Raw genomic sequence first — 27,627 nt, forward strand, 5'->3', positions numbered from 1 at the left:
ATATATATATAGATATTTACCATCAAGAGTCTGCATTGATAATGACATTAAAGTAGGTATTAGACACAACTTTACTGAATTCAAAGTAAAAAATATTATACTAAGATTTTCAATAAACTTTATAAGCATAATAGTTGTCAGTAATTAAACTGAATGATTAAAAAGAGCCTAAATGTTAAGTTCATATACGTGGCTGAATTAATTAGCTTAGTTAAAGCACTAATTAAAATTACCCTTATTAAATATAAACAATAGGTAAAGATGTCTTCAAGATTACACTTTTCTTTATATTACAACAAAATAATTAAAACCTAATTCGTAGAAAATGAGGATGCCGTAAATTAAAAATTTCTGTTTGAAAATTATAGATAAGTAAATGTTCTGCCGACGCTTGTAAAAATGTGTACACTGAGAAAATGTCAACCATACTATATATGTGTGTGTGTGTGTGTGTGTGTCAACAATAGGAGAAACCATCACATGATCCGATTGACAACAAAGGGATAGATATATTAAATATTGTATAGTGTTCGCTCGATCGGTGTATTCGATAATATTTTTTTGGTTATTTTTTCAAATAATGCCGTATAAAAAACACTTTCTATACGATCTGCCTATTATCTCATTAACGATCGTAAAACAATATAATAATCTACATTTTTCAACCGTTTTATTTCCTCTCTTTGGTCACCGCATCAATGTCTATCCGGTGCGCTCCGACAGGGAGAAGAACGACAAATAGTTTGGTGTTTTAAATCGGTCACAGACCCGACGATTATGACAATAAATTCCCGAAGCACATATTGTGCTACTCACTAGCTGTTGTTTCCAGTTGTCGGTTCTCCCGTGCAACTATGCTCATTTCATTTTTGAAATCCTGTTTAAATTATTTTTCAATTATTCGTTTATAATATATACGATTACACATTATATAGGTATTATATACGCATCTCGTCAAGATTACTTGTCGTCTATCCGTGGATTTTGCATCGTTTTTATCATCGTTTATACTGTTCAAGCTTCAAGCACGCGCCGGATATCGTCTGTTTACAAATAAAAATATTCGCACGTGGTAAACGCATCCAAAAGAATTATAACAATAATATAATACTGTTATAATGTACATATAACGTGTGAAAAACTGTAAATAATTATTAAATATAATATTATCATACTATATACTATTTCAATCGGTCAGACAGGAAGTCAATTACGGGCGTTTTCACACCGCGGTGGCTGCAAAGCGCAAAAATCAATAACTCTTACTTTAATCATAGTTGTTCTACACTGCAGAATGAATCACATTGCAGTTGCAGCTTTGTCTAAGTCTTACTGGAAGACTGAAAAATACAGTGGCTCACCCTATACATATAGATTTTATTATACTAGGTAGGCCTTCGTGAAAGAGGGGAAGTTTAGCCCCCCTCCCCACACTACCCGTTACTGAATAAGTTGATCGATTATAATATATTAAATATTCTATAATCTTATTTCATATTTTGTAATAATACATAATGGCACCTACACCACTATTATAGTGTTGTCTTTACGCTCTCTACGCCGTTGTATTTTATAGTATTGATAAAAAAAATACATTTAATATACTCGGAAAATTAATAATAAATTTACTATTTACTAATTATTGACGAATCTATTGTATACATTTTTTTTTAACTTTTCCCCCTTCCTATAATAAAATCCTGCATACGGTTCTGATACTATATATAGTATTTCGATCATTATTTTTACACTTATATAATATCAAACTAAATGTTTAATGTTATAAGTCAAATTTGATTTCAGCTAGGCCATAGCAGTCAAATACTAATTTCTATTTGTTATTACAAATTTTTATATTACTTTTTTTATAACATCAATTGGAAATCACATAGTAGTAGTTATGTGATGACACATCAGAGACTTAAAAATACAATCTTTGAGATGTCAAAATCACCTTCATGCGCACACAGATAGGTACCATGTCCATAATATTATACCACAGTGCTTCTAGAATATAGCCATAGGGGTATTAAATACCTATACAGACATACAGTATATATTTTATAGGCGTACCTATACTATTTAGATATTATATTAGATACACAGTTATTATATTATAATATTATACGACACGTTGTCGTCGTGCGGTAGTTTTTTTATTACTATTACATGAACGAAAAATTCCTGTGACATTGCATTAGCATCTGTACGTATACGTATTATAAGACACATGTACATATTATATTGGGAGGAGCACTAAAACCGTCAAAACGACCGATATTAAAGTTGAATTATAAAATTAAAAAAAAAAAGATTAAAAATTAATTATTAATGTGTCATAATGAATTACATAAACATCAGGCCACTTATTTAAAATTAAAATATTTATATTTTTCTCGGTATAATATAGCAATATCTTCTTATCTTTCTTGTATACGTTCCACCATGCGGTGTGTCAATTTCAAAGGTATATTGACAATTTCTTTTTTAATTTTTTCTTTCTTTTAAATTCTTCGACATCTCGAGGTTTTTTTTTATCTCAAAAGCACGTTGTTAAAACCACTCTGTTGTTTCATGTGTTTACTAAATGGTGTTATGTCCTTGAACCAATATTATTTAGTCAGCATTCTTTATCTAAAGCCATTATTTAGAAAACCTATTTTTTAAATCGACCATTACACTGTCCCTGTATATTATTATTATAGGTAATAGGTTTATATGTGTAGGTGTACCGTGCACCTACATTGTTATATGTTACGGCATAGTTTTAAACGACGGTAAACTAAGCTTAATTTACTTTTTTTCCGGCGTTGCCCATATTTAATCATTTTTATCGAACGGTTGTGTACAATATTTGATATCTGGCTATTGGTCTAGAGATAAATTGCAAAAATCGCTATTTAAATTAATTAAAATTCAATGTTTTATTAAAATATTTAGAATTTGTTGACTTACGCTATACGGGAATTGGCATGTAGGTACGTTTGTTACAACTTATTATTTATGTATCCATATTTTTAAAAAGATTGTAATAATTAATAAAATTTATGACTTAGATCCGATCGTTAAATATCCGCAAATGGATGTAGAATTATTTTTAAAGTAAAATGTAGAGTACACACGTGCAATCGTTATATGTTTACAGTCTAATGACTGTGGGTGTACACACCTACCATAAATAGTCCCTAAAACTACGCATCGCTATAAGCCGCGTGGAAAAACGTAATAAAAAGTCGTACAGGATGTTGATGGTCATTAGCAGAGATAGTAATTACTGTATAGTTACCTATTGATAATGATATTATTGTTTTTTGCCCCATATATAGGTATAATAATATTTTAATGATACAATGAATAAGAATTATTAAATACTTAAGTCAAAGAATGTAGTTATGCGAATTAGTTTGTTTCTTTGATTATGACTTTATTTTTTAAAAAAAAATGTATAAAACTAACCTCTTCTTAAAGTTCAATTAAATTCCGCTCAAAATGAATTTGTTACTATTGTACATAGTTTCACGCCATTTTACGGATGTGTGTAAATTGTAAGTTTAATAACTAATTTTAAAATAATAATATCAACCAGTCCTAAAACCGATAATGATCGGATTTCGAAAGTCAAATCCATTCGCGATTACTGATATTTCTATTCAAAAATATTATTGACGGCCGGTAGCTTGTACGTTTTTAGAGACACAAATAAAATAAAGATCTGTTTAAAATTACAACTCACACTGTGTTTCCGATCTTAAAAGTGTAACAAGGAATTTTTTGCAAGAAAATATAATTAATACCTTATAACACGATATTACCAAACGTTATTATTTAGACTGCTATAGATTTTAAGTGAAATATACGTCAAAGGTCAAGATAATCGTTATATACGCGCGTAATATGTCATATATTAATAATTATTTTTACATCTAGGCCTATAAGCCGCTAAACCTAAACGGTTACCTTACGGAGCAGTTCGATTTTCGGTTTTTGAATTTTTAACTCTGTGGCGGCGGTGTAAGACGTCGCGGAAACGCGTGCGTGTATATGTATATTGTATATTATGATATTGTTGTACCCGGGTTTAATATCGCCATCAAATATTTATAAGCCGTGCATAAAATGTTTGGTTTTTTTTTCGCCCGCAAAATGTTTACGGACGCGTGATAGAAATACTACCTATATATTTTGTTTGTATCCAGCACAGTGTACATAATATATATTATATATTATGGTGTATATATGCGTTTCGACGCTAAATTAAATTTTCTGTTTTTTTTTTCGTGCCGAGTTTACGCGTGTGTTCATAAAAATGTCGTATACCTTTCGGACGCCATCGGGGCGGTAAAGCGCGCAAAAACCAGCAGCCATATATCCATAGATTAGATATCTAGAGCTAAGGCATATAATAAATGTTACATCCGGGACAAACCGGGACGAAATGAACGACGCGGTTTCTTTCTTCATTCGTTTTGCAAATCTCCGCGTCTAAAACAATAATGGCACATCGATAACAGTTTATACTTCAAACGAGAACGGAGCGCGTCCTATCCTCTATAATATGTAAATAATTTAATATTTTAATAGGTAATATTAACAATATGTAGGTACTCTTATTGCAAACAACACAATGACTTCGAGGGACGACGACGATGTCGACAATATAACCGGTCACATAATCACTGCATGTACAATAGGTATAGGCCATAGGCGGTACCTATACCGTATTTTTGTGATTATTTCGATCGTAAGTGATGCGGTATCCGGACAACGCGAACGGCAGAAGCGACGGCGTAAATTAAAAACAATCCGCAGTGTTCATACATAGGTTAGGTTTGACGACGATCCCGCGAGCATATAATATAAAAGCACTTACCCCATAATTAAACGGCGTATATAATCCCTTTTAAATAACGTATAATTTTACCGTCATCGTCCTTCGCCCCGGTCGTACATCGTCGACCAGGTGGTAATTACGACGAAACTTCACTTCCCCTCTTCATCACCTCGCTGTCGCGACATCGGCCAACGACAACTTTATAAGTGTAAACGGTCACTTTGTGCGCGTTCATACATACCTATTTACACACACACATATATATATATACAAGGGTAGTAACAGTCGTCGCCACTCGGATTTAATTCGAAAAGAGTGCACCCGAAAATAATATAATAGCCGTTATATTTATTTATGAGCATATTATTTAACGTGTGTACAAGTGTACAATAACAGAATACAAATGCAAAAATGTTCGAGTATATAATATTTACGTAAGTGCTGCAGTAATCACACGTTGTCAATATTTTTAAAAGATGTCTATATATTTAAGTATATGTATTTACTAAAATCGATATAAGAAATGTGTGTATAAAAAATATAGTATTTTAGACATGGTCGTTTTGAAATGTGCTACACCGATACACCATCATACCTATTGTAGTACATATCTATATAGGCTGCAATAGCATAACACTAAGTGATTCGGTTCAATAAAGGTGACTAAAAGAAATGTAGAATATATTATAAATGCTGTGGTCACATTTTGATAATATGTTATTACTTATAATTTATTGAGTTCAAACAACTTATTTAGCTATTTATATTTAAAATAGTATTCAGTAATTAAAACCACACTAATCATACATTGCGCTAATATCTGAACGAGAAACACAGGGACGCGGAGTAAAAAGTTATACGAAATTGCGGAAGTTATATAGTGAATAAAAATAAATATAAAAAAACTCATAGACTTATCGATCAGACGCGCGTCGTGGCACATATCTTACACACGTACCTATATCGTATCACACGTGCAGAATCGAAAAATGAGCTCAAGTTTTGCCAAAAAATCAGCATATTTAAACGAATCGGTGAAATATGTAGGTTCGCATTCGACGATTTTAATACGTAATCGGCTACACTTTCGCGCTCCCTTGCCGCACGCATGCATAATATGTGCATATAGTATATATATATGTATGCACTTATAAAATATTTAAATGACTTATAAGTCGGCTTCGTAGAAATCCTCTTGAGGCGCCGCGCTTTTACGGGAATTGAATTGCCCGTCCGTTTTGCGTTCCGATGATACGTGTACCTACGTAAAAAAAAACACGATAGATCGCGATTTTCTCGTTTCGGAATAGAAAACTACGCGATATATTATACCGGTGTCGAAATAACAGGCATATTTTACACGGTGCGAAATAAAGTAGCCTCCCAAGTCCCAACAGCGTATACAGTAGCTACCTACATACATTACCTATACACTTCAGTAATGTATATATGTATATATATGAGGCTCGGCCAGAGAGGAGGTTAACAATGTTTAGTATAATGTCTTTGTTACTTAAGGCTCTCTCTCTACGCAAAAATTAACTCCTTGAATTTTTTCTTAGCAGTAATATTAATTTTGAATTCTATCTGTACAATTACATTATTATTAATACGCGAAAATAGATCAAACTCCAAAAATAAAAACGAGGTAATTCGCCTATAAAATGTATATGCCGGTGATATACCCACATTATTATAGTCTCGTCCTGGACAACACGAAATGTCAAAAAGCCAATAAAGTTATATCATAGGTATTAGGCAGGTACTTACTGGATTCATTGATAAAAAAAATACTTGACTGTATGATAGCGTGTATTTACTATTTTTGTAAAATTTAAGTTACCACGGTAATAATATAGACGATCGGCAGTAATTAAAATGTGCCGATTGCTAACAGAAGACTCTTGATTAATGTACTTTTAACACTTGATATAAATTTTATGATAATAGGTTATAATATCACATAACCTATAAGGTAATTGTTCAATATACGTGACTTTATTCTTTGATCTCGAAACGTGCAGTTTAAATATTAAGTTATAATAAATGCATACTTATTACTTATACACATTATACAAAATGTATTGCATAATATAGTATGTACTTAAATATAATATATACACGAGCGATGGACTTAAATAACCCGTGAATAATTAAAAAAACCGTAACAGCGGAGTCTTAATATAAAAGTACTGATTTAATAATACACTTAGTTGTGAAATCAGGATATTAAAAAATATATCTTATAACACAATATTGTACATGATGTATCTGTTAACTTATAAAATAATACTACATGTTAAAATAATAAATTATATAATACTTAATACAAATATATGATTTTATAAAAATCAGATCTTGAGTTGAGCAGTTGTAAAAATTATAATACTATGCCTCCATGAGCAGGGATCTGACAGTTTTCGATGTAGACGGGTCGTTTAGATGGGCTGTCGTGTACCTGTGTGGGAAAATAAACAAACGGTTATCACTTTTATCAGTAGTAATCATTAGTGTTGTTCGCAATGTATAGCGCCTCGATTCTAGTTTTCCACATCTCATTACCTCAGTGCGTTCAGCAGGTTTTCAGTCTGAAACTCTTCCGGTTGGTCTTTGAGCAGCCGCACACAACCTTTAATGTCTATGTTGGAAGTCTTGACGAACGCACCGTTTGGGTGCACATGATCATACAGTATGATGAGGCCGACTAGTACACGAAGCATGAAAAGGTGAGTTTCTTGTTTTCTGAACTGAACCGTACTGTAAAACAAACACAATGTCTATGATAACGTGTTGCAATTATAATTAAATGCTGTCGAAAAAGTTAATATGACTTACGGTGTTTCCAACATGCGTATACACACTTTTACCATGGTACTCAGCATATCGATGGCATAATCAACGAGTCGTTTGTCCTGGAAATAAAAATAAAAAAATTTCAACTGTTGACGTGCGGAGTAAATATTTGATTGGAATGATTATGGCTAGAATGACAGTCAAAACGAATTACGAAAAAAGTTTAGAAAAGCAAACAAATTTGCTTTGACGAAAAAAAAAGAAATATATATACATGCATTTATTTATACATCCCGATTTCCGGTGCTAGATAATAAAATAATAATTTGTAGAATGTTTTTTATTCTATAGGTTATCCCAGTGACACTGCACTGTAAACCGGTAAAATATTTAGATTGAATAATGCTAACTCCTGTATAATATAGTAACAGTAAGTAGTTACTTTGTTCAAAAATTGTGAAGTGACGTTTGATAGCGTTCTTAACATTGGCGTTGCTTCTGCGTAGAACAACGATACTTTGTTGGCCACATTCAGGTTGCTGTTAGAATCTTCATCTTGGTCCGTGAACGAATGCGCTGATGCGCCTTCACGCATCAACACTCGTCTGTAATAGCTAAAGTCGTTTTGAATTGCTGGAGTTCGCATCTGAAATTCGAAAACAATGAGATTTCTCAAACAACTTTTAATAAAGTTTTATGACGAAATACTGCCAACGACAATATACCTTGTATTCATCAAACTTCAACACAAACTCAATGATCTCGGAAAACTGTTTGACTAGAGCTTGTTGATTTTCTAGATGTAAAGATGGGGTTATATCATCTGAACATATTTCAGTTAGAATTTGAGGTACAACGAAAGCTGGAAAACAAAATAAATGTAAGCGTATTTTCATTAACTTCTTCCGGGATTCATAAAAGGGCTATCTGTACCGATATGCGATTTAACAAATAAAATATGTGGTCTAACGATGAACTTTGGGCTACAAAACAATTTTTATTCAATTCCGGGAGTTTACACGCAATACATAATTTAAATAAAAAAAAATTATTAATTAAATTATTAATAACTATGTAATTTAACTATAGATTTTTCAGTTAAAAATATAATTACAACTAGTTTACAAAATAAAATTTAAAAAAAAATTAATTATAATCAATACTTTACTAGACGGATTAACTCTTTATAGTAAACAACAAACGAATAATGTAAAAAAACCAACTAAACTGTTGTTACGTATAATAATAAGAACAAATTATAACTTGATTTTTCGTTTATAGAGTTCAAATGTACTAATATAAAAACATTAAAAACTTACCTATTTTTTGTGAGAAAAAATAAAACCGCCTCAAAGTGCGGATTCGCGGCATCAACGCTTCCCAAGTTAGTGCATTTTGTTCGGCACTTGGGTTATTAATCGCTGCTCGTATGTATTGGTCAGCGCCCGAGTAATGTTTGAGATCGGAAAGCACGTCAGAAGCCTCAGTAAGCACAATTTGAACCTCGTCAAATAATTGCATTTCACTTTCAGTAGGTTGGGCATCTAGGAATTTAAATTAAATTCATTAGTTCTAATTTATAAATGACATCGGTTTAAGTTGATCACATAATTAATGTGTTAATAATAATAGTAATACAAATATAAAACATTAGTTATCGTTTATCAAACATAATGCAAAATGCAGACATAATGTATAAAACTTGAAGTCTATTAAAATAATGTATACCTATGTTATAAATATTAGCAACAATTGTTCGATACTCGTAAATTAAAACAGTATAATAATTAATAATTACTATATTAACATATATACTCGTATACATATAAAAAAAAAACACCATCTAAATGGTTCACTTAAATGAGTCATATCATGTTAAAGAAAGTCGGTAATATGTATAACGTCATCCAAAAGTTTTGATGAAATCATTTTTAGTAAATGATCTTATTAAATAATATACTTTAAAGCCAAGGTATCATAAAACTATTGTTAAATGCAATGTTTTTTTTTTATATATAATAAAACAAATAAAAATATTCAACGTCTACGTGAAAAATTAATTTTAACTTTTTTTTTATATTATTATATTTTTATGTTACACAATATCGTGATTAAGAGAGTGCTTCATTATATAATAATAATAATTTATTATGTAAAAAAGTTAATCAAGAAGTCCTATTATTATATAGATATCTAAGATTACACTCAACTTAACTGTGTTTAATATTTATATTAAGGTTATTTTTAGGTACTTAATAATATAGTAAATATTAAAAATTATTAATTAAAAAAGTTAAATGTTGGGCACACGCTCTATTTTTACATTATTGCATTTTATAGAAAGTTACATATCAGCTACTTAGCGGAAAAGGTTTTAAAAAATATTATGCAAACAACAACTTATTATAATTTTAGTAAAATTATTATTGTACAGCTGTTGATACTTGATATTAGTAAATACATTAATTTTCAGAAACAAATTTAAATAATTTGTAAAAATATTTGTTCAATATTACTATTTTCTATAGATCTTTAAATAATTTTTCTCAAATAAGTTAATATAGATTATGAAATATTAAATCATTGTCTCAAATTATATTAAAAATGAATACAAGTTGCTGTATTTAAAAAGTAAGTATAAACATCATAGAATAATATTTATAATATGCCAATAATACTTGATTATTTTTATAAGTACAATTATTTATAGCTTTTTACAAAAACTAGATTCGCTAAAACACATATCTGAATTTAATGACTAGACAAATTAAAACAATATTATAAAAACTCTCAAGCAATAATTATGATCTTTAGTATTCATTGTGTTTCAAGTTAAAAATCAAAATAAACCGTAACAATTCTTCTTTAAGTCTCGATTAAATAACTAAGTGAACAAAAAATAAAACATTTGTTAATGTATGCAGAGAATTTAAATAAAGTTTGTAACAACTCCTTTAAGAGGTACCTAATGAAAGTCCATTTTGAACATTTTATTTGATGTCAAAACTTTACGTTTTACAGTATTTAAAAGTTTAAATTATTTAAGCACTTCAACAGTTCAAACTACTTTTTAAGTTGATTTTTAGTAATAATGTAACATTAGAGAACTAATTAATTATGTATTTTTCAGTACAAATAGTTCTAGTTAAAAAATCAGTAGAAAAGAAATGATGATTTCACAAGCAAAAAAAAAATATAATATAAACATATAAATTATATAGGCACCTTATACAAACATCAAATTGTGCAAACTATGTATTAACACAATCATCCATAAATAACACAATACACCGATAAATTATTATAATATTACAATCAAAATTTATCATGCTGTTGAATACGGATAAGTATTTATTAGTAGGGTTCGAATTTAAAGGCGAAAGCCTTTTATTCGATAATAATAATAGAAAAATAATTTTTATATAAAAATATGTTATATAAATATGATGATGGATATATTTTTTTGCCTTTTTATTCATAAATCCTTTTTTATGTGTGTATATGTTTAATTTTCAATTGAACTTATCGTTTTATCCATGACATACTTATGTCCTAAAAACGTGTATCTTCATCACACAGACTATTTACTTACATAAGGAAAATACCAGTACAATTACATAAAGCTATTTTGCAAAGCAATCATATATGGCTGTGACCAAATAATGTAAAATACGACAATATTTTAATTTTAATATCTGATACGATTCCTTACACCTTGTTCAATTCAAATTTTGTGTCCAAATATTATTCATTTAACTTATTTGACTTAATTGTCAACGTTTTATAGAAAACAGTTTATCTAAGTACATAGTAGTGACTTTGTTTTAATTAAAACTAGTTAAATCAACTAAAATCAATTTATTATTAGTAAATTTTGTAATTACTTTTATATATAAATTGAATGCTTTTTTTATTAATTTTATTGTCTTCAAATCCGAACTCTGTTTAATAGCTATTAGTTATTACTCTCAAATTAATTCTTCTTTTCGTTTTGAATTGATTGACTACATAGCACATAAGACATATTGGAAAATAAAATCATGTAACACATTCAAAATTGTATATGGTATTTTTCCATTAGATTTTTAACAACGTTTCTATTTGTTTATACTTGTATAAACGATATGACTTGACATTATTTCTTTACCACCATATCATAAATGTTTCCAAAACAAAAAAAAAACTGCATAACGTCACGACATACCTTCAAAAATTTTAAATTAGATTTATTAGTGGATTTCTTTTTTCCAGGAATTTTTCTAGTCATTTCAATATATTTTAATTTATTTATGATTTTCTTTTTCCAAATGTACAAATAAGAGAGACAACGGTTTATCGGTCGAAAATCGATACATAGCTATTCAATTTTTTATAAGATTAAAAATCATTATTATTAATTTCAGCACAGCGGTTTGCTGCATAGAACATTCAAGTCATACCAAAAAATTAAAATAAAAAAGATAATAAACAGGTAGATGATATACTTACTTTCAAAATCTAAAAAAATGTCGTATTTCTGTTGAGCAGAACAGCAGCTATTCTCGTCTCGAGCTAACAGGCTCAATAGTTTTCCCATTATTGTAGACCGACAGCAGCAAGCTAAGTTCATCAACAGTTCCAGTACTAGTCAAATACTCTGCGAAAACATTTTTATTATATTGTTAGTAAAGTTTTGCAGCCCTAAACTATTCTTAAAGAAGAAAAAAACAAACTCTTATTCGGAAATCGGCGAACCGATAAACATCTTGTTAAAAGGAAGCCGAGGTTTTTGGGAAACAGAGTAGAAGAAACTGTTTACGAACAAAAGTTATCGTAAATCATGGCTGGAATAGATTATTTAAACGAGACGACGTTCCATGGTATTATTCTTTTATGTACAGTACATAAGTCATAAGTATTTTTTACAAGTGTTTCTCAATGACAAAGACTGTACCCACGATGCGATGGTAGACGCAATGAAAAGTGTAGAATGAATTTTTTTTTCTTTAATTCAAATTATGATTTTATACTACCTATAGTTTACCTACCTATAGTTACCTACATTTAAAAGTTTAATTTCCAACTACAATTTGACACACTCAGAAAATATTATGAAGTAAACTCGTGAAGAGTATGAATAAATTATTTTAAAAATGTCAATTATAAAAATTAAACACATTAAATAATATATAATAATTTATATATAGCCTACAACAGTATAGGGAATGTGTGTGTGTGTGTGCGCGCGCTATGTGTATTAGGACTATATATATTAGTACCTATATAGGAAGTAATTTACTTTACCATTTTACGACTTGATAGAGAAAAGGTTTAATTAGTTTCCGTTTAATTTTAAAAGAACATAATGATGCTCAATTTAGATTGACTAAAATTCAAAAATCGATTTGCATACTAGCACATCAAATAACAGTCATTATTAACAATACTATTTGATTTGTTTGAAATCGATCTCATTACCAATATATTATTATACAAACACAATAAGTTTCGTTTAATTATAATTCACCGCCACCGGGTTGGAATTAAAGTTTTTATCTCACTGACAAAGACAAATCTCACAGCAGATATGGAGTTAGGTACCTTCTCTATCGTATATTATTATATATTACGTATTCGTATATACCTACGTGTCTTGAAAACATACATACATGATATACACGTTACGCGTGTATGGCGTATGCACACCGTATTATAGGAATTCTCGGTGTCGGTATACAATATCGGAAATAATAAACCCCGGAGCTTTAAACAAAGTACCTGGGTTTTATCGCCCAAAAGCCCAATTACGGAGAGACAACTTTTCGTCAAGTAAATTTCTATAAACTGAACGCGATGTAGGCAAATCCAGCAGGATATACACCGCATGACGCACAGATATAGCGCAAGAAATATTCTATAATACATTCAACGAAATTATTTGCTACGACTCCAAATAAAAAAAAACAAAACATTAAACTATACTATATTACACAACTTAAAGCGGCATAATCATGTGTGCGTGTGTGGGTGGGTGGATGGGTGCGTGTGTGTATGACATATGTATGTACGTGCGTGCATTCAATTCGCCTAAGCTCAGACCAAATTATATCTCGGCCGAATAGCTCGTACGGTAATATAAATGTAAATACACGCGGCGTATAACACATGGGCTTATACGTATATTATATCGTAATTTATATTATTTTTTAAATAGTAGATTTTTAAATAAACAGAAGAATTTTCGTACCACGTATCGACCGTAAAATCAATGTTTTGAGTACCTATCCTCCTAGTGGCTAACTAGGCTAACTAGTTCGCTACGTCTTCTCTCTTGCCACATGTAACATAGCAATTTTTCATTCAGAAAATCTAACTGTGTGTTATTAACTTTAATGTTGGTGTGAATTGATCTATAATTAAACTTAAAGATAATAATATTATCTAAGGCACTTAATGGTCTTTTATGGAAATTTTAATTTAAACGCGAGTTATAATTTTATTATGTAAAATGTTCCAATTTTAAAATGTAAGCTGCATAATTTACTTTAAATTGAAATATCTACTTAACTTAAGAGGTGCCATAGATAATATTCTTAACTTTAACTTTAATTCAATTCTTTAGAAAACAAAAAAAAATATCAACTGAATGAAAACATTTGTTATACTGTGCGTTGGTTAACGAGAAAACAAATGGTACGCTGACATATTCTCAACTAATGAATATAAATTTTAAAACATTTTAATTATTAGTTAGTAAAAATTATTTGATATACTGTATACTATTTAATAACGATGAAATTGTCACATCTAATATTATTTTTTTTTGAACAGCGAAATGTTTAGTTAATGTTTAAAAATCTATCCAAGAAAATAAAATATAACAATTTTTTTTAAATATTTGAATGGGAAAGTTATTACGAAAATAGAATACGATATTGTTGTTTCTCTTGTAATGTACATGCAAAGAAGACTGACATAATATGCATTGTTTTTGTTTATAATTTATATTTCATTTGTTGTGAACAAAATATTTTGAATGTATTAATTGCTTTACATAATAAAAGTCACATCACCGTCTACTACTAATAGTATATTATCACTAATACTGAGATATTTGCATTTGGTATTTGATATTTTTTTTATTTATGAACTTACTCGACAACTAGAAAGTGTCATGTGTATACAAATATTATATTGTCAATATTAGTATTCATAACAAATTAAATCAATATGTAATCTTTGTTTATAGAATTTAATTTAATTAATCACAATGAATAGTATTATTATTATAATCGTATATTAGAATAAAATTATTATGATTAAGTTTTATTCTGAACAATCAATCTAAATTATTACTTAGCTAAATGCAAATCAATGTCATACATTATTTGTGACATTAAATATTGAAAATCTAATAAAAATTATAATATAGTATAATATTAAAATGTAATGTATGTATATGTACAAGAAATTTAAGTAAATTTAGATGTATTTATATTCATACTATTATAACGTACAGAATAAATTAACGACTATACTTTGTTTAATGTTAATATTATCAAAATTTAATACAAAATACAAAAAAAATGTATATGTGTTTAATGATACTTGGATATAGATACACAAATAATGCACCATAAATAAAATATCTAAATCTACAATATATAAATATTATTTTTTGAGCATAAACACTATTAACATATAAATGTAGGTTTGAAAATAAATCATTATTAAACATTAAAGCTTTATAATTAAAATTCAATATCTAAACTCGATTAAATTGCATATTTATTACAAATAGTTAAAAAAAAAAGCACTGAATATGATTAAAAATAATATATGCTAATATATTAGATGCTATGTGCTAAAACATTTCAAAATACCATCCAATTTTTACCAGTATTTATCATAAGAATATCATTGTTCCTTCAATCCTTCATTGAGATTAATTGAAATACAATACAATAGAAACCACATTATATCTTGTTCAATAATATCGTAGATTAAATATATTTCATCTATGGTACAATGTTAGTATGCTATGTATAATGTATATATACTAGTATGTATAAAACGTATATATATATTATGTATACCACATTGATCATACATGACAAACATACCCTTGAGAATATAACTAACCACAGGTAACCATACCTATCTAAATATAAAATCATTTTTTCTTATTCAACCATTACTTATAACCTGATGTTTCCCTAAGCTCATCTCACATTTTAATATTTACTCATAGATTATTACTGTGCATCAAACAACTTATATGGACAAGACGGTTGTTTATGTCGTATTCTGATATTGTGTTAAATTATTTGTTTTACAATTGCTAAATACATGCTACATGCATTGCGCTTATACGTATAGGTATGGCGCAACCAATACAACCTCAATAAACACGTGACGACACCTGTCCGACATCTATGAAATATATTTTCATCTGTTATTGATAATAATATTATATTATGTTTATTAATAAGAGTTACACAGATTATTTATTTTTTTTTTATTATTATTATTAAACACAAAGTATTCGTCAATCGAACGGAATTATATAACTTAATCAATCAATTTCATTAACTACATGTTTACACACGAGCACGACATACAACGAACAAAATACATCACATAAAACAATATTTTGTTTGGTCGTTTTCAATACTTATTCTACGGATAAACTCCCTCTCTTTCTCCAAGTGATGATTGAAAGCAATTTCCGGCCGTTTTATATGTACGGCACAATAAAATGTTAATAAATTGTTACGAATTATAACACTAATATAAAATAAGCCACTCTTATTATTATTTGTATATTTTCCCACACGTGTAGAAGCAACAAAAGGGGAGAATGCTGAGGTACTCTAATTTAATTGTCATTGGGGGACGCGATTTGTATTTACAGCTAATGAGCTCTTCGTTACAAAATCCTTACAAAATGATTATTCAATGCGACGTTTATGAATTTATAATTAATGACAAATCAAAAAAAAAAATTACTATAAAAATTCGTACAAATACCTTAAACACAAAAAATTCAACTCAAAGTGAATAATTTAAATTAATACTACTTTTGAATAATCATAATGATAAATTTGAACAAGATATGTAATTAAAACTACTTAAAATCTAAAAATATATATGGTATATAGCATAGTACTATAGTACCTAGGTTTAGGTGTATTATACAATATTTGGGTATTTAAATTTTTAACGTAAACATATTCCCTAAAAGGAACTAATCTTAAAACCAATACCAGCAATACTAAAATTAATATAGATATTTTTTCACAATTTGAATCTCCTATTGCTTCATTACATCCAGATTAGTTATGTATACAATTTTGTTTCCAAAAAAAATATCTAATCATATATTTGTACCAAAAACAAAAACTACTTTTACATAGTTTTCAACACAAGTTATGTTTATTCTGAACTAGCGACAAATGATGATCAAATACGCAATGTATTATGTATTTATAACAAAGATATTATTAATATTTTTAAATCTTAATAATTATGAATAAATATATTTCTCGCGTTGCTTAAAATTAAGAACAAAATAAAATAATAAAAATTATAATACATAAACAATAAACATATATTTTATTTTGTAAAACTGTCATTTGCGTTATCCTATTACTCACAGATAAGATATATTTAAGTACGTTTAGTTATTTCAGGCTTTTGTGAACATTCTCTTTATTATCACGTGTATTGCACTCAATAGTATTTATTATTATTAATTATACAAATGGAATATATATAAATATTGAAATTTTCAATAAACTTAAAAATATTACAAGAATAATATTTTCATATGTATATTGTATATAAATAGACAATATTGTATAATATATACTCGTACATAAATTAGTACATTACTGATAGATAAATTAAGTTTTATTGCAAACAAAAAGTCTACGAAATATATTTCATCGATCAATATAACTTACACACTTTAATTTTTCAATTCCAAGCTTTAGAGCATCTAGTTATTTAATCAATTGCTTAATTTTAATTATTAACCCCCGACATTTTAATAATCAGATTTTATATTAATAGCAATAATTTTCAATAATTTACAAAAATTAAAATATTTGAAAAGTATAAAAAGTACTAGTTTAATACAGAAATTTAAACTTTTAAACGGATAATTAAAATGATTTGTTTAAAACCTTTATGCGTATCAATCACGGCACAGTTTATTACTGGATGCTTTAAACATAATATCTAGCAACCCTGATTAAATGAGATCGTTTGATCTCATCCTTTATTTTCTTTGTAAGAAATTCCAGACGTTCGTTGTTCGTTCTCCATACTACCCCACTTAACTATTCATAAACCATTATTTTTTCTAATGCCAAAATGTTCGAAACCTATTCACTGAGTTTTCTTTTTCAACTTTTGCCTCCATCAATCAATAAAATTCAATTTAAAAACTATCGGCATTCCCATTGATTTCTTCCCAAAACATTTAAAATATAAATATTTATATTTATTTAATATTAATACACGTTTAATTAAATATATATTATAGGTAAGAGGTAGGTTTAACATGTTATTAGCAGACTAAATAAATAAATAAACATGTCATATCGATAATAATTTAATTCAAGTAACAAAACTATGCGGAAGTCAATGTTAAGATAAGTCTTATCTAATGTAATGGATAAATATTTTTTTCTTTCTAAAACTAAAAAAAAAAAATAGTAAATTATTAACAACAAAATGATGAAAATTTGTAGTTAAAAAACCATGAATGAAATGTCTATTTTTTCATATCGTCCATATGATAGACCTGCAACAATGCATAAAAGGAACGCATACTTATAAATCTGTAGAAAACGTAGTATACTAGCTATAGCAGTTGGATTATTCTCAAAAATAAAATATATTAATACTCACAATGAACTTCTCTGACACTAACTTGGATTATTATAATGAATTAGTTTAGAAATTATAAAATAAAATAAATGATTGAAAACAGCTGGTTAGTTAAATTCAATTTATTTTATTTTATTTTTGTTAATTAATTTAAAACAAAATAGGTATTATTAATTATATTATTTAATAGAAACGACTTTTTAAACATATGTCTAAATAAAAAAATCTTCATTGAAATTAAAGTTATCAAATACAACATTAATAGTTCATATCAAGTTTTTTTATTATTTTATAATGTCAGCTAACTATACAAACCATTATTTATTTTAATTTTAAGTACAAAATATTTTAAAATAACGCCCATACGGCATACACTGTGATAAGCCATCAGATTAAATAATTTAATAAACGACTGAGCATTACTACGATTCCATTATTTGACTCGGTTTAAATGGTAAATGAGTATATAATTCTCATGCTTACTGCGTGCCCGTAAATATATATGTATGATTGGCAATTGACTATTTCCATTTTCAGCTTGTAATACTAAATATTGAATAAAGCTTTATATATTATGTACCAGGTACCTAAATATATATATTTATATGGGGAAAGAAATGGTAACGCAATTTCTCCCATGTTAGTGGTTCATAAGAAGAAAAAATAAAATATAATTTGATTTGCATTATAGTGAGGAGTGTTATTTATTTAGTACCTCAATTTCAGTAACAAAAAATAATATGAGACAACTACAAGCACACAAAATAATCAACTTGAGGTGAGAATAATAATAATAATAAATGTGCATTTTATTATATATTTAGTCTATTACTTATATTTAAATTAATTTTAACGTATTTATTAGGAAAACACAGCTAAGAAACTTTTGAATTGTTATAACTATATAAAAGAATTTGAATGACTATCATCAACAAGGCTAACAAATTTTGATTATTTTCAATATCTATACCTAAGACTTTAAAAAGTGACCGCATCACGTAGTGCAAGTAACTTTATTTATAAAGTACGAAGTTAAATACTTCAAGACTCAAGTGTAAAGCCAGGGTTATAAACGGCGTATTCCGCCGCGTATAGCCCCGGCCTAACTAAAATTCAACAAACGCTAGTTAGAAAAATTCACTAACTTTTAATTATACTTTTTATAGTTATGGGACTATGTGAGTTATATATTACACTTGAATATTTAATGTGTTTATTTATTATTAGTTTTAGAAATGATGGATTATATTATATACCTAGTTGAAATTCGAGTAATTTTATAAGAACAGGAGAATCTAAAATTATCTAGAAATAAAATATGCATTTATTTTTATATTATTTAATACTACATTATTGATACTTTTCCTTCTAATTGAAACTTCGACTGACATTGCTATAATTTTAATGCAGAATGCATAGTATTATACGTAATACCTTGTATACAATTACTATATGTACATCAAACATGAAGACTATTAAATTGTTTAAGTGCATAATATAATATACATATAATTCGTCTTAAGAACTATGAACTTATTACTTTTTATGATTTACTAACTTTTACGAAGTACATACTCTTATGATACGAATGTGAAAATATATCCAATATGTTTTTATTTTAAAATGAAGAAAATAAAAAAATCCTCCCTAGATACTGCTTTTCGTTTTGTTTACATTTGATTAAAGTCCTGTCATTCTGTATAAATTATGACACACACGGTCAGTGGCGTAACCGGGATTTCTGAAGGGGAGCAAAAAACATTCAAAAACACATTGTTTTACTGTTACCTATATATATTTTCTTATAACACATCTAAAAATATGATGCCAATAAGAACAAGTCTATTGTTGTAAATTTAATTAAATCTATTTTTTACGGGTTTTAACTTATAACCAAATTCTATTCTTCATATTTTTCTATGCCTACGGTCTTTATCAACAATTGATATTGATACCACATTATACTGATAAAATAATATTTTTCGAAAATAAACCAAAACTAATACAACCAAAAAGATTATTAATATTTTTTTTATGCATAATGTGGCCAATGGGGGACCATACCTCTCTTAAAGCCCTCTAACATATAATACATATTCCACACATCGTCGAATATATTGTACATCGTCTGTATTATAAAATAATAAATATATAAATATATTATAATTATACAAATATAAATATGTATATGTTAAAATTATTTCTATTAATTAATAATTGTACCAATATTAGGCACGTAGGTTGTACGCCCATTCGACCAATCCCCAAAAAAAATAATTTTATTTGAGCCTAACATAACTGATCATTGACGGATCGACGAGTTTATCTAATACAATTTTTGACACGAGAAATGTTGACAAGAATTTTCAACTTTCAAATTCTTAAGAGATTGCGCAACGTCTAAAACATCTAGAAACTTCAATTTATATAGTCCCGTTATTCATATTTTCATAACACTATTTATTTATATATTATAAATATAATGCATATTTATAATATCTAATGCGAGCACCAAGTATTAGTATATCTCCGGAAATCCGGTCCATAAACTAAACGGTAATTAACGGTTTAATATGTTTAAAATATTTAAATGTTAAAATATTCGATATCCCGTCCATAATAGCCGATTATAATAATACATATGTGATATATATTCACTGTTATATTGCAGTATTAATTTTTAAAAACTATTTGACACAATTTGGCCTTGGCAGAAGCAACTATTTCGGTGTGAATATTACATGTGTACAAGTTTGCTCACAAATAGAATTTAAATCTTCTACGATTTTAATACACATACTTGAAACACACACGCTGATATATTGTGGACATAAGAAAATACACAAAGTGCCTCTAATAGTTCCGAAAACTAAGACAACACAATTAATTAATTTAAATGTTTTTTAAATTAATTACAATATAATATTACATATTAGTACAATTCTTGTAGCCTGTTATATAAATATATATTATAAACTTTGATGTGAAATATGTAATTATAAAAAAGTGCATAAATTATTAATTTATTTACTACATAAGTCTATCGTGAGCAATGAAAACCTGCATAAATAATTAGTATTTTTAAAACATTTATAAATCAATAATAAATAGATTATACTTAGACTAACTTAAAAAATACATAATTAATGTAATAGTTTTAATAACATTTTTTTAAAAAACAAAATATTTTTTTATAAAATGTCAGGAATGACAATTATTCACAAACTTCCTCATTAAAAATATGATAAAGAATATTGTGCTACAAAAGAAAATGTATACTTGTATAAAAAAAATGAACAAACAAGATTATTCTATCTACTGCATTTTATAAGTATATACAATTAAACTTGCCATACCAGTATTGAGTACACAAAAATGTATACGCCCCGATTTTAAAATAAATAAAAATAAGTAATTGGAGAAAGTGATACTATATTGTTTTGAAAAAAATAGGTGTCATGTTATTTTTCTAATCATAACTACCAAAAAATGTTATACTTACTCAATTATACAATATTACAATACAAAGAAATAAGAAATTTAATAGAACAAAAATAACCTTTTTTTACCTAAAGTCTATTATATCAATATGGACATAATAATCATTGTATTAAAATATAATAGTGAGCAGTGTAAAAAAACATAGATATATTAAATAAAATATAATATGCAAAAATACTTTTTATACAATTTTGAAACAATTTTTTAGAAAATTAAAAACAAAATACGTTTCAAGTAAATATAAATTTCAATTCAAAAAAAAAAAAATGTTATTAATTAAAAACAATAATTTCTAATCTTTTTCACTACAATATAAAATTTTAACAAAAATAATGTTCGACATATTATAATGTATAATTTGTACCTATAACCGATATTTGAAACATTAAAATATATAAGTACATGCCTAAGTATAATAATTCTTATAAGTTTACTAATAATATTATGATTAAAAAGTTAAAATTCAATTCAATGTATTTCATAAGAACAGAAAAAACTATTTACTTAAATTGCCATTTTGAGATAAAATAAGAAAATTGTAATGCACGTAATTTCAAAAGAACATCTGCGAGAGCCTATATTAAGGCTTTAAACCATTAAACGACTATTCATAGATAAGTAGCATGATTTACACCTCTATTATTAATTCAGTAACAAATTTATACAAATTTAAAATTTTGAGTTTTAAATTTGCTTCAAGTCTATAATTGCATGCTCTTGATATTTGTTAGGTATACCTACAATTTTTTAAGGAATGTTCTGTGGTATGATAAGAATTTATATTTCGAAATGCACCCATCCCATTTTACTTTTTATTGTCAACAATTTTATGAATTATTTTTTTTGAAAATTTTTTGTATCTACTTCATTCAATATTTTTACGAGTATATTTTTAGTTATTAAAATAAAACAGTCCTTAAAAATGGTTTTACAAAAATATAAAATACATTAAATATAAAATATAGTAACTTAGAACAACATTTTTATAAATTATAAATATTTATTAATTAATATAAATTACTAAAATTTTCAAATAACCATCATAGTTCTCATATTTTCTAAGCTCAAATCATAGATCAATTATTTTTTAGTACACAAAGTTAAACAACTTAATAACCACTAGTTCGAATTTTGATTTTAATAAGTCAACATTTACAAAAAAATTGAATTAAATAATTTACAGTGTAAAAAGAGGTTGTCATTTGAAAAATGGAAGTTTGTATATTTGTTTATTGTATCTCTATAGGATAATCCTTAGTTAAGTAGTAAAAAAACCTATATGTAAATTTAAAAATTTAAAAAATCAGATTTTGAACAACTACATTATTAAAGAACAAAAATGGGAGAACTAAGCACTCAATGGATAATTCTGTAAATAATACATGCATTTGATTATATACATTATACAACTTAACACACATAAATTAAATGAAAAATCTAAGAAAAAGTGTTACCTATTACAATAATCTATTCAATATATGTATAATTATTTATTATAATTTAGATTGAGACTATGGTTATCTATTCCAACAAATTAACCATAGTTGAGACGTATACACATAATAACATAATTTAATGACAATATTAATATTTCTAAAAAATAAAATGTCTCACATTAAAGTTACTAATGTAATATTATATTGAGCGACGCAATGGTAGTTAATAATTATTAATGTTAATAAAATAAATAAATAACATTTAATTATCTAATTATTAAACATGGATTAAAATTGTAATGATAACAAAAAGCGATTTATTGTACAACTTAAAAAAAATTATACTTACAAAATGTCCATAATAAATAAACTTTAATAACTATTTTGTATCAATGTTTTAAGAACATTAACAACAAAACAACTTCTTAGCTAAATCATTTTCACAAAAAAGAAATCAAAGGGATTTTCAAGGGATTTTTAATAATTGGAATTTCTGTTTCACGTGTTATAATAAAGCATAAATAATAATAATAATTTTATTACATTTCCGTTAGCTTTTCTTAGATTTTTAAAATCCCGAGATAATTTTGATAGATATTTATTTTATTTTTTAATAATATTTTAAGTGCGATAATAAAATATTGAGCCAAAATATTTATATTATTACAATACATATTTATAACGCAACAAATAATAATAATTATTATTTAGAGTTAATTGCCAATTTTTTATTGTTATCACATATATTGTACATCATATAGTTTTCAATACATTTTTATTATTAGGTATAATAATCATTATTTCAATCACCATTATAATGAATTAATGATATTTATTTTTTATACTAATTTATTCATATATATATATATCGAGTGTACAAAAACAATCAGGTCCACAATAAAAATTATCATTAAATGATGTATGTTATTGTTAATTTATTCATTTATTTTTATTATCACTATTAGTTTAAATCAAAGTAACTCATTTTTAATATGACAGCAGATCTATAAACACAAGTTTCATATTAAATTAATTAAATCTGATATATCGTATTTTAGCTATATATATATAGCTAAAATATACATAAATAATAAACCTATTCAAATAAAATGTTACTAAATTATTTGTATGCGTCTTATTACTAATATCTTCTAAATATTACTAGAAAAATAATAACTTTTAAATTACCAACATATTTTTATAACTTTTTCTCAAGTTATAAGAAGACGCTTAATAAAAAATGCGATACAAAACTTATGATTCTTGCTTGTTGTTCTGAAAAATATATCCTCCTCCAGTCACTTTTAAACAAAAAAATAATAACGTGAATTGCATAGGTAAATCGAGAAGGTTTATGTCATTTCAATAAAAAAAATACCTTAAGATTAAAAAACTATTAAGTATAAAGAAATTTAATGAATATAATAATAATTTTTAATTTTTAATTTTTTTTAGACAGTAAGTATTAAGCAATACCTTAAAAAAATCTACGAATCAATAAATTATCAGGTTGATTATAAAATACTCCGTTGGTTAAAAATCGCATTTGTATAAAAAATAGTGAACATTATTAAAAAATAATGTGTTATAGGTCTAAACACAGCTAGTGTACACAGATGTCGAACTAACATTTTTACGGAAATTTAAAGACATTACGCAACTTTTAAGAACATTTTAAAATCAGGTATATACAACTACAACATATTATCTTTTAGCATTTTATAGAAAAGGATAAGTTTTCATTTGTTAAATTAATTTCCTAAACTCAGTGGTTAATGAAATGAGATTTAATTTCGAAATAAGTTTTAAGCTTGTTATTTATTTAATCGACAATAAGGCTTTGCCGAGCAGGTTTCGTCATGAATACAGAACTTAAATTAATGTCAAAAACACGCTGACGGATATCGCGGTTAGGGTGCGCGCAAACTGTAACATATAATATGTACCATGTATATGTACCTATATCAAATCATAGGTACACATTAACACGGCCGGTGTTAAAACGCAATCATATAACTCAAGCGTTTCTCGTTCCGACCATAATATACTACTATTATTGTTATTACTATTATTATTATCATTATTTATTACTCATAACTCATAAGTCATACTGACATCATACACCCGACAACGATACACTTGAAATTTCTCATTCGTGATCATTATCAAAAGTATATTTCTATTAGATACAAAGGATTTTATGATAATTTAATTTTATAAATACTATCAGTTACTTATGTAAAAGTATTCCGAAAGGGTCATCGAATTTATTTTTTACCAAGAATGTTCCAAAATTTGAAAATGTATGTAAACATTGTGTGGACTTGATATGCATATATTTTATTATACTAACATCCAACACAATTATAATACAAATAGATACGTAAAACACAAAAAATCTTCGAACAAGAAAATGTCATTCAATTAGTATTTTTATTATTGAGCAGTAAAAAATAGACACCATATTACCGAATGAAATAACGTACTATATTTGTCGTTTTTTATTGTTTTTTTTACCATAAGTTTGTATAATTATTTTAATAGTAAATTATGTTCATCAAAGATATCCTTTCCCGATCGTAATAATATCATAGTATAAATATTATGACACACAACAAACGTATTTTTCCGTTTTGCTCACCAACCAAGAAGAAACCTTGTAAAGGCGCTTCCGGTGTCTCACCGTCATCGTGGTCACCACCTGTTGTAAAAACAGATGAGGTAATCGCAACGACAACGCATAATATTCAAATATATTATTTTTAACGATTATTGTGTAATGATAATAAACTATATCATTATTATTATCGCAAGAGACGTACATAATCATCGTATTACAGCGTGTTGCAGTATACAATTTGCTATAACCGTATCTGTAGCTATTACGAACTCGTTAAACCGTTAATAGCATTATTGAAGCAATAATAACATAATATATTATTATATTGTCGTTGTCCTCGCAGTTTCCAGCCAAAAATAAAGATAAAATGTAGTATTCTAAGGAAACCCGTAACGATACGTTTGTATAGTTAGGATCCTACCATTGGCTGAATTTTTTTTTTTTTTTTTTTGGTGAGCGAATGTGTGGGTGATGGGAGGGCATTACCCAAAATAGAGTAAAATAGCCCGCATCTCAATTAATTTACATGGACCAAGGGTATAATATATAAAAATTCTTCTCCCTCAATAACCACAATATATGAATCCTAGTTTTCGATCTATAGAGACGCTGCAAATCGTGTTTTCGAAGCCATTACGCGGACTTAAGTGAATTTTCCTACTAATGAGCGGTAATGATAGGCGATAAGCAAGTTCTCCGCAGTTTCACAAATCACAATTCGTTTTAAGTCAGTTGTTGAAAAAAACTGTCGGTTACCTCCCAAACACTAAAATAAATCTTTTTTAATTAATCTAATTTAGATTAAATTTAATTTAAAAGGAAATGACCTTATTGAGTAGATGAATCACAAAGATACAAGTGCGAAATACACAATACAACACAGTGTAAAGGCTCCTTTATATTAGTGAAATACAACATTAACCTTATTACTTAATAGGTACACAGACAATAAGTCCATAAAAAAATGTCCACCTGCGCCTACGCATTTAACAGAATCTAATCACGTTTACCGTACAGCCAACCTTAAATTGTAAGTTGAAATAGCGTCGGAGTCTCCGAATTTCGAATGCAAAACGTTACATTACTATAGTCATTGATTATATAGTAAATATATATATAGTTAGTGTATAATTACATCAATGCTAGTATAGTCAATCGGGTGTGCGCGCGACACGAAATGTTGATAACGATAAAAATAATGGTGATTGATTTATTATTTACCTCGGTCCGGCGTCGGCAGCATCAACAGCTACTTTGTCCCAACACGAAACGCCGTCACGTGAACAAAATGATTTAAGTCGGCCAACGTCTCTTTCCTCCTATCGTACTTTAACAATCCGCAATAATAACAATAGTAAGGCCGTTTTTCTCACACCCTTTAACGGACACAATTACGTTGTAACAGCACCAGAACGCGACACGGACTGTGTCACTGCGGTTAGCGCGTCGCGGTACGCATATTTGTTTCGATTTCCGTTTCGAACCGTTTTTACCGTACGGACTCGACAGTGTCGTACACCGGTTCGCCGTCCTCCGTGGACGGTGTGGAGGGGGTTACGGCGGTGTGTCAG

General features: G+C 27.4%; 1 protein-coding gene across 2 annotated transcripts; it reads right to left on the reverse strand.

Moving 5' to 3' along the window:
• Nucleotides 1–6,807: 6,807 nt before the first annotated feature.
• LOC113556983 (protein FAM49B) lies at nt 6,808–27,539 on the reverse strand. Of its 2 annotated transcripts, none has more exons than XM_026962230.1 (8): nt 27,278–27,539; nt 12,113–12,260; nt 8,944–9,168; nt 8,350–8,486; nt 8,067–8,270; nt 7,667–7,743; nt 7,394–7,588; nt 6,808–7,289 (listed from the first exon to the last, which is right to left on the reverse strand). In XM_026962230.1, exons 2-8 carry the CDS (start codon nt 12,231–12,233, stop codon nt 7,220–7,222), a joined length of 1,029 nt encoding a protein of 342 aa, XP_026818031.1. In that variant the 5' UTR covers nt 12,234–12,260; nt 27,278–27,539; the 3' UTR covers nt 6,808–7,219. The 2 variants fall into 2 exon arrangements, with proteins under 2 accessions (XP_026818031.1, XP_026818032.1); XM_026962231.1 differs by lacking the exon at nt 27,278–27,539 and adding an exon at nt 16,004–16,145.
• Between the last annotated feature and the right edge of the window lie 88 nt (nt 27,540–27,627).

The sequence above is a fragment of the Rhopalosiphum maidis genome, chromosome 4 (genome assembly GCF_003676215.2).
Source record: "Rhopalosiphum maidis isolate BTI-1 chromosome 4, ASM367621v3, whole genome shotgun sequence".
Lineage (NCBI taxonomy): Eukaryota > Metazoa > Arthropoda > Insecta > Hemiptera > Aphididae > Rhopalosiphum > Rhopalosiphum maidis.

What these genes read in the sequence shown, in the direction of transcription:
- LOC113556983 (XM_026962230.1), bottom strand. Translation starts at nt 12,233, where the DNA reads ATGAACTTAGCTTGCTGCTGTCGGTCTACAATAATGGGAAAACTATTG. An exon ending in CTTCACAATTTTTGAACAAA is followed by an intron (nt 7,744 to 8,066) that starts GTAACTACTTAC and finishes TTTTATTTCCAG; the next exon opens with GACAAACGACTCGTTGATTA. An exon ending in AACCTGCTGAACGCACTGAG is followed by an intron (nt 7,290 to 7,393) that starts GTAATGAGATGT and finishes TTTCCCACACAG; the next exon opens with GTACACGACAGCCCATCTAA.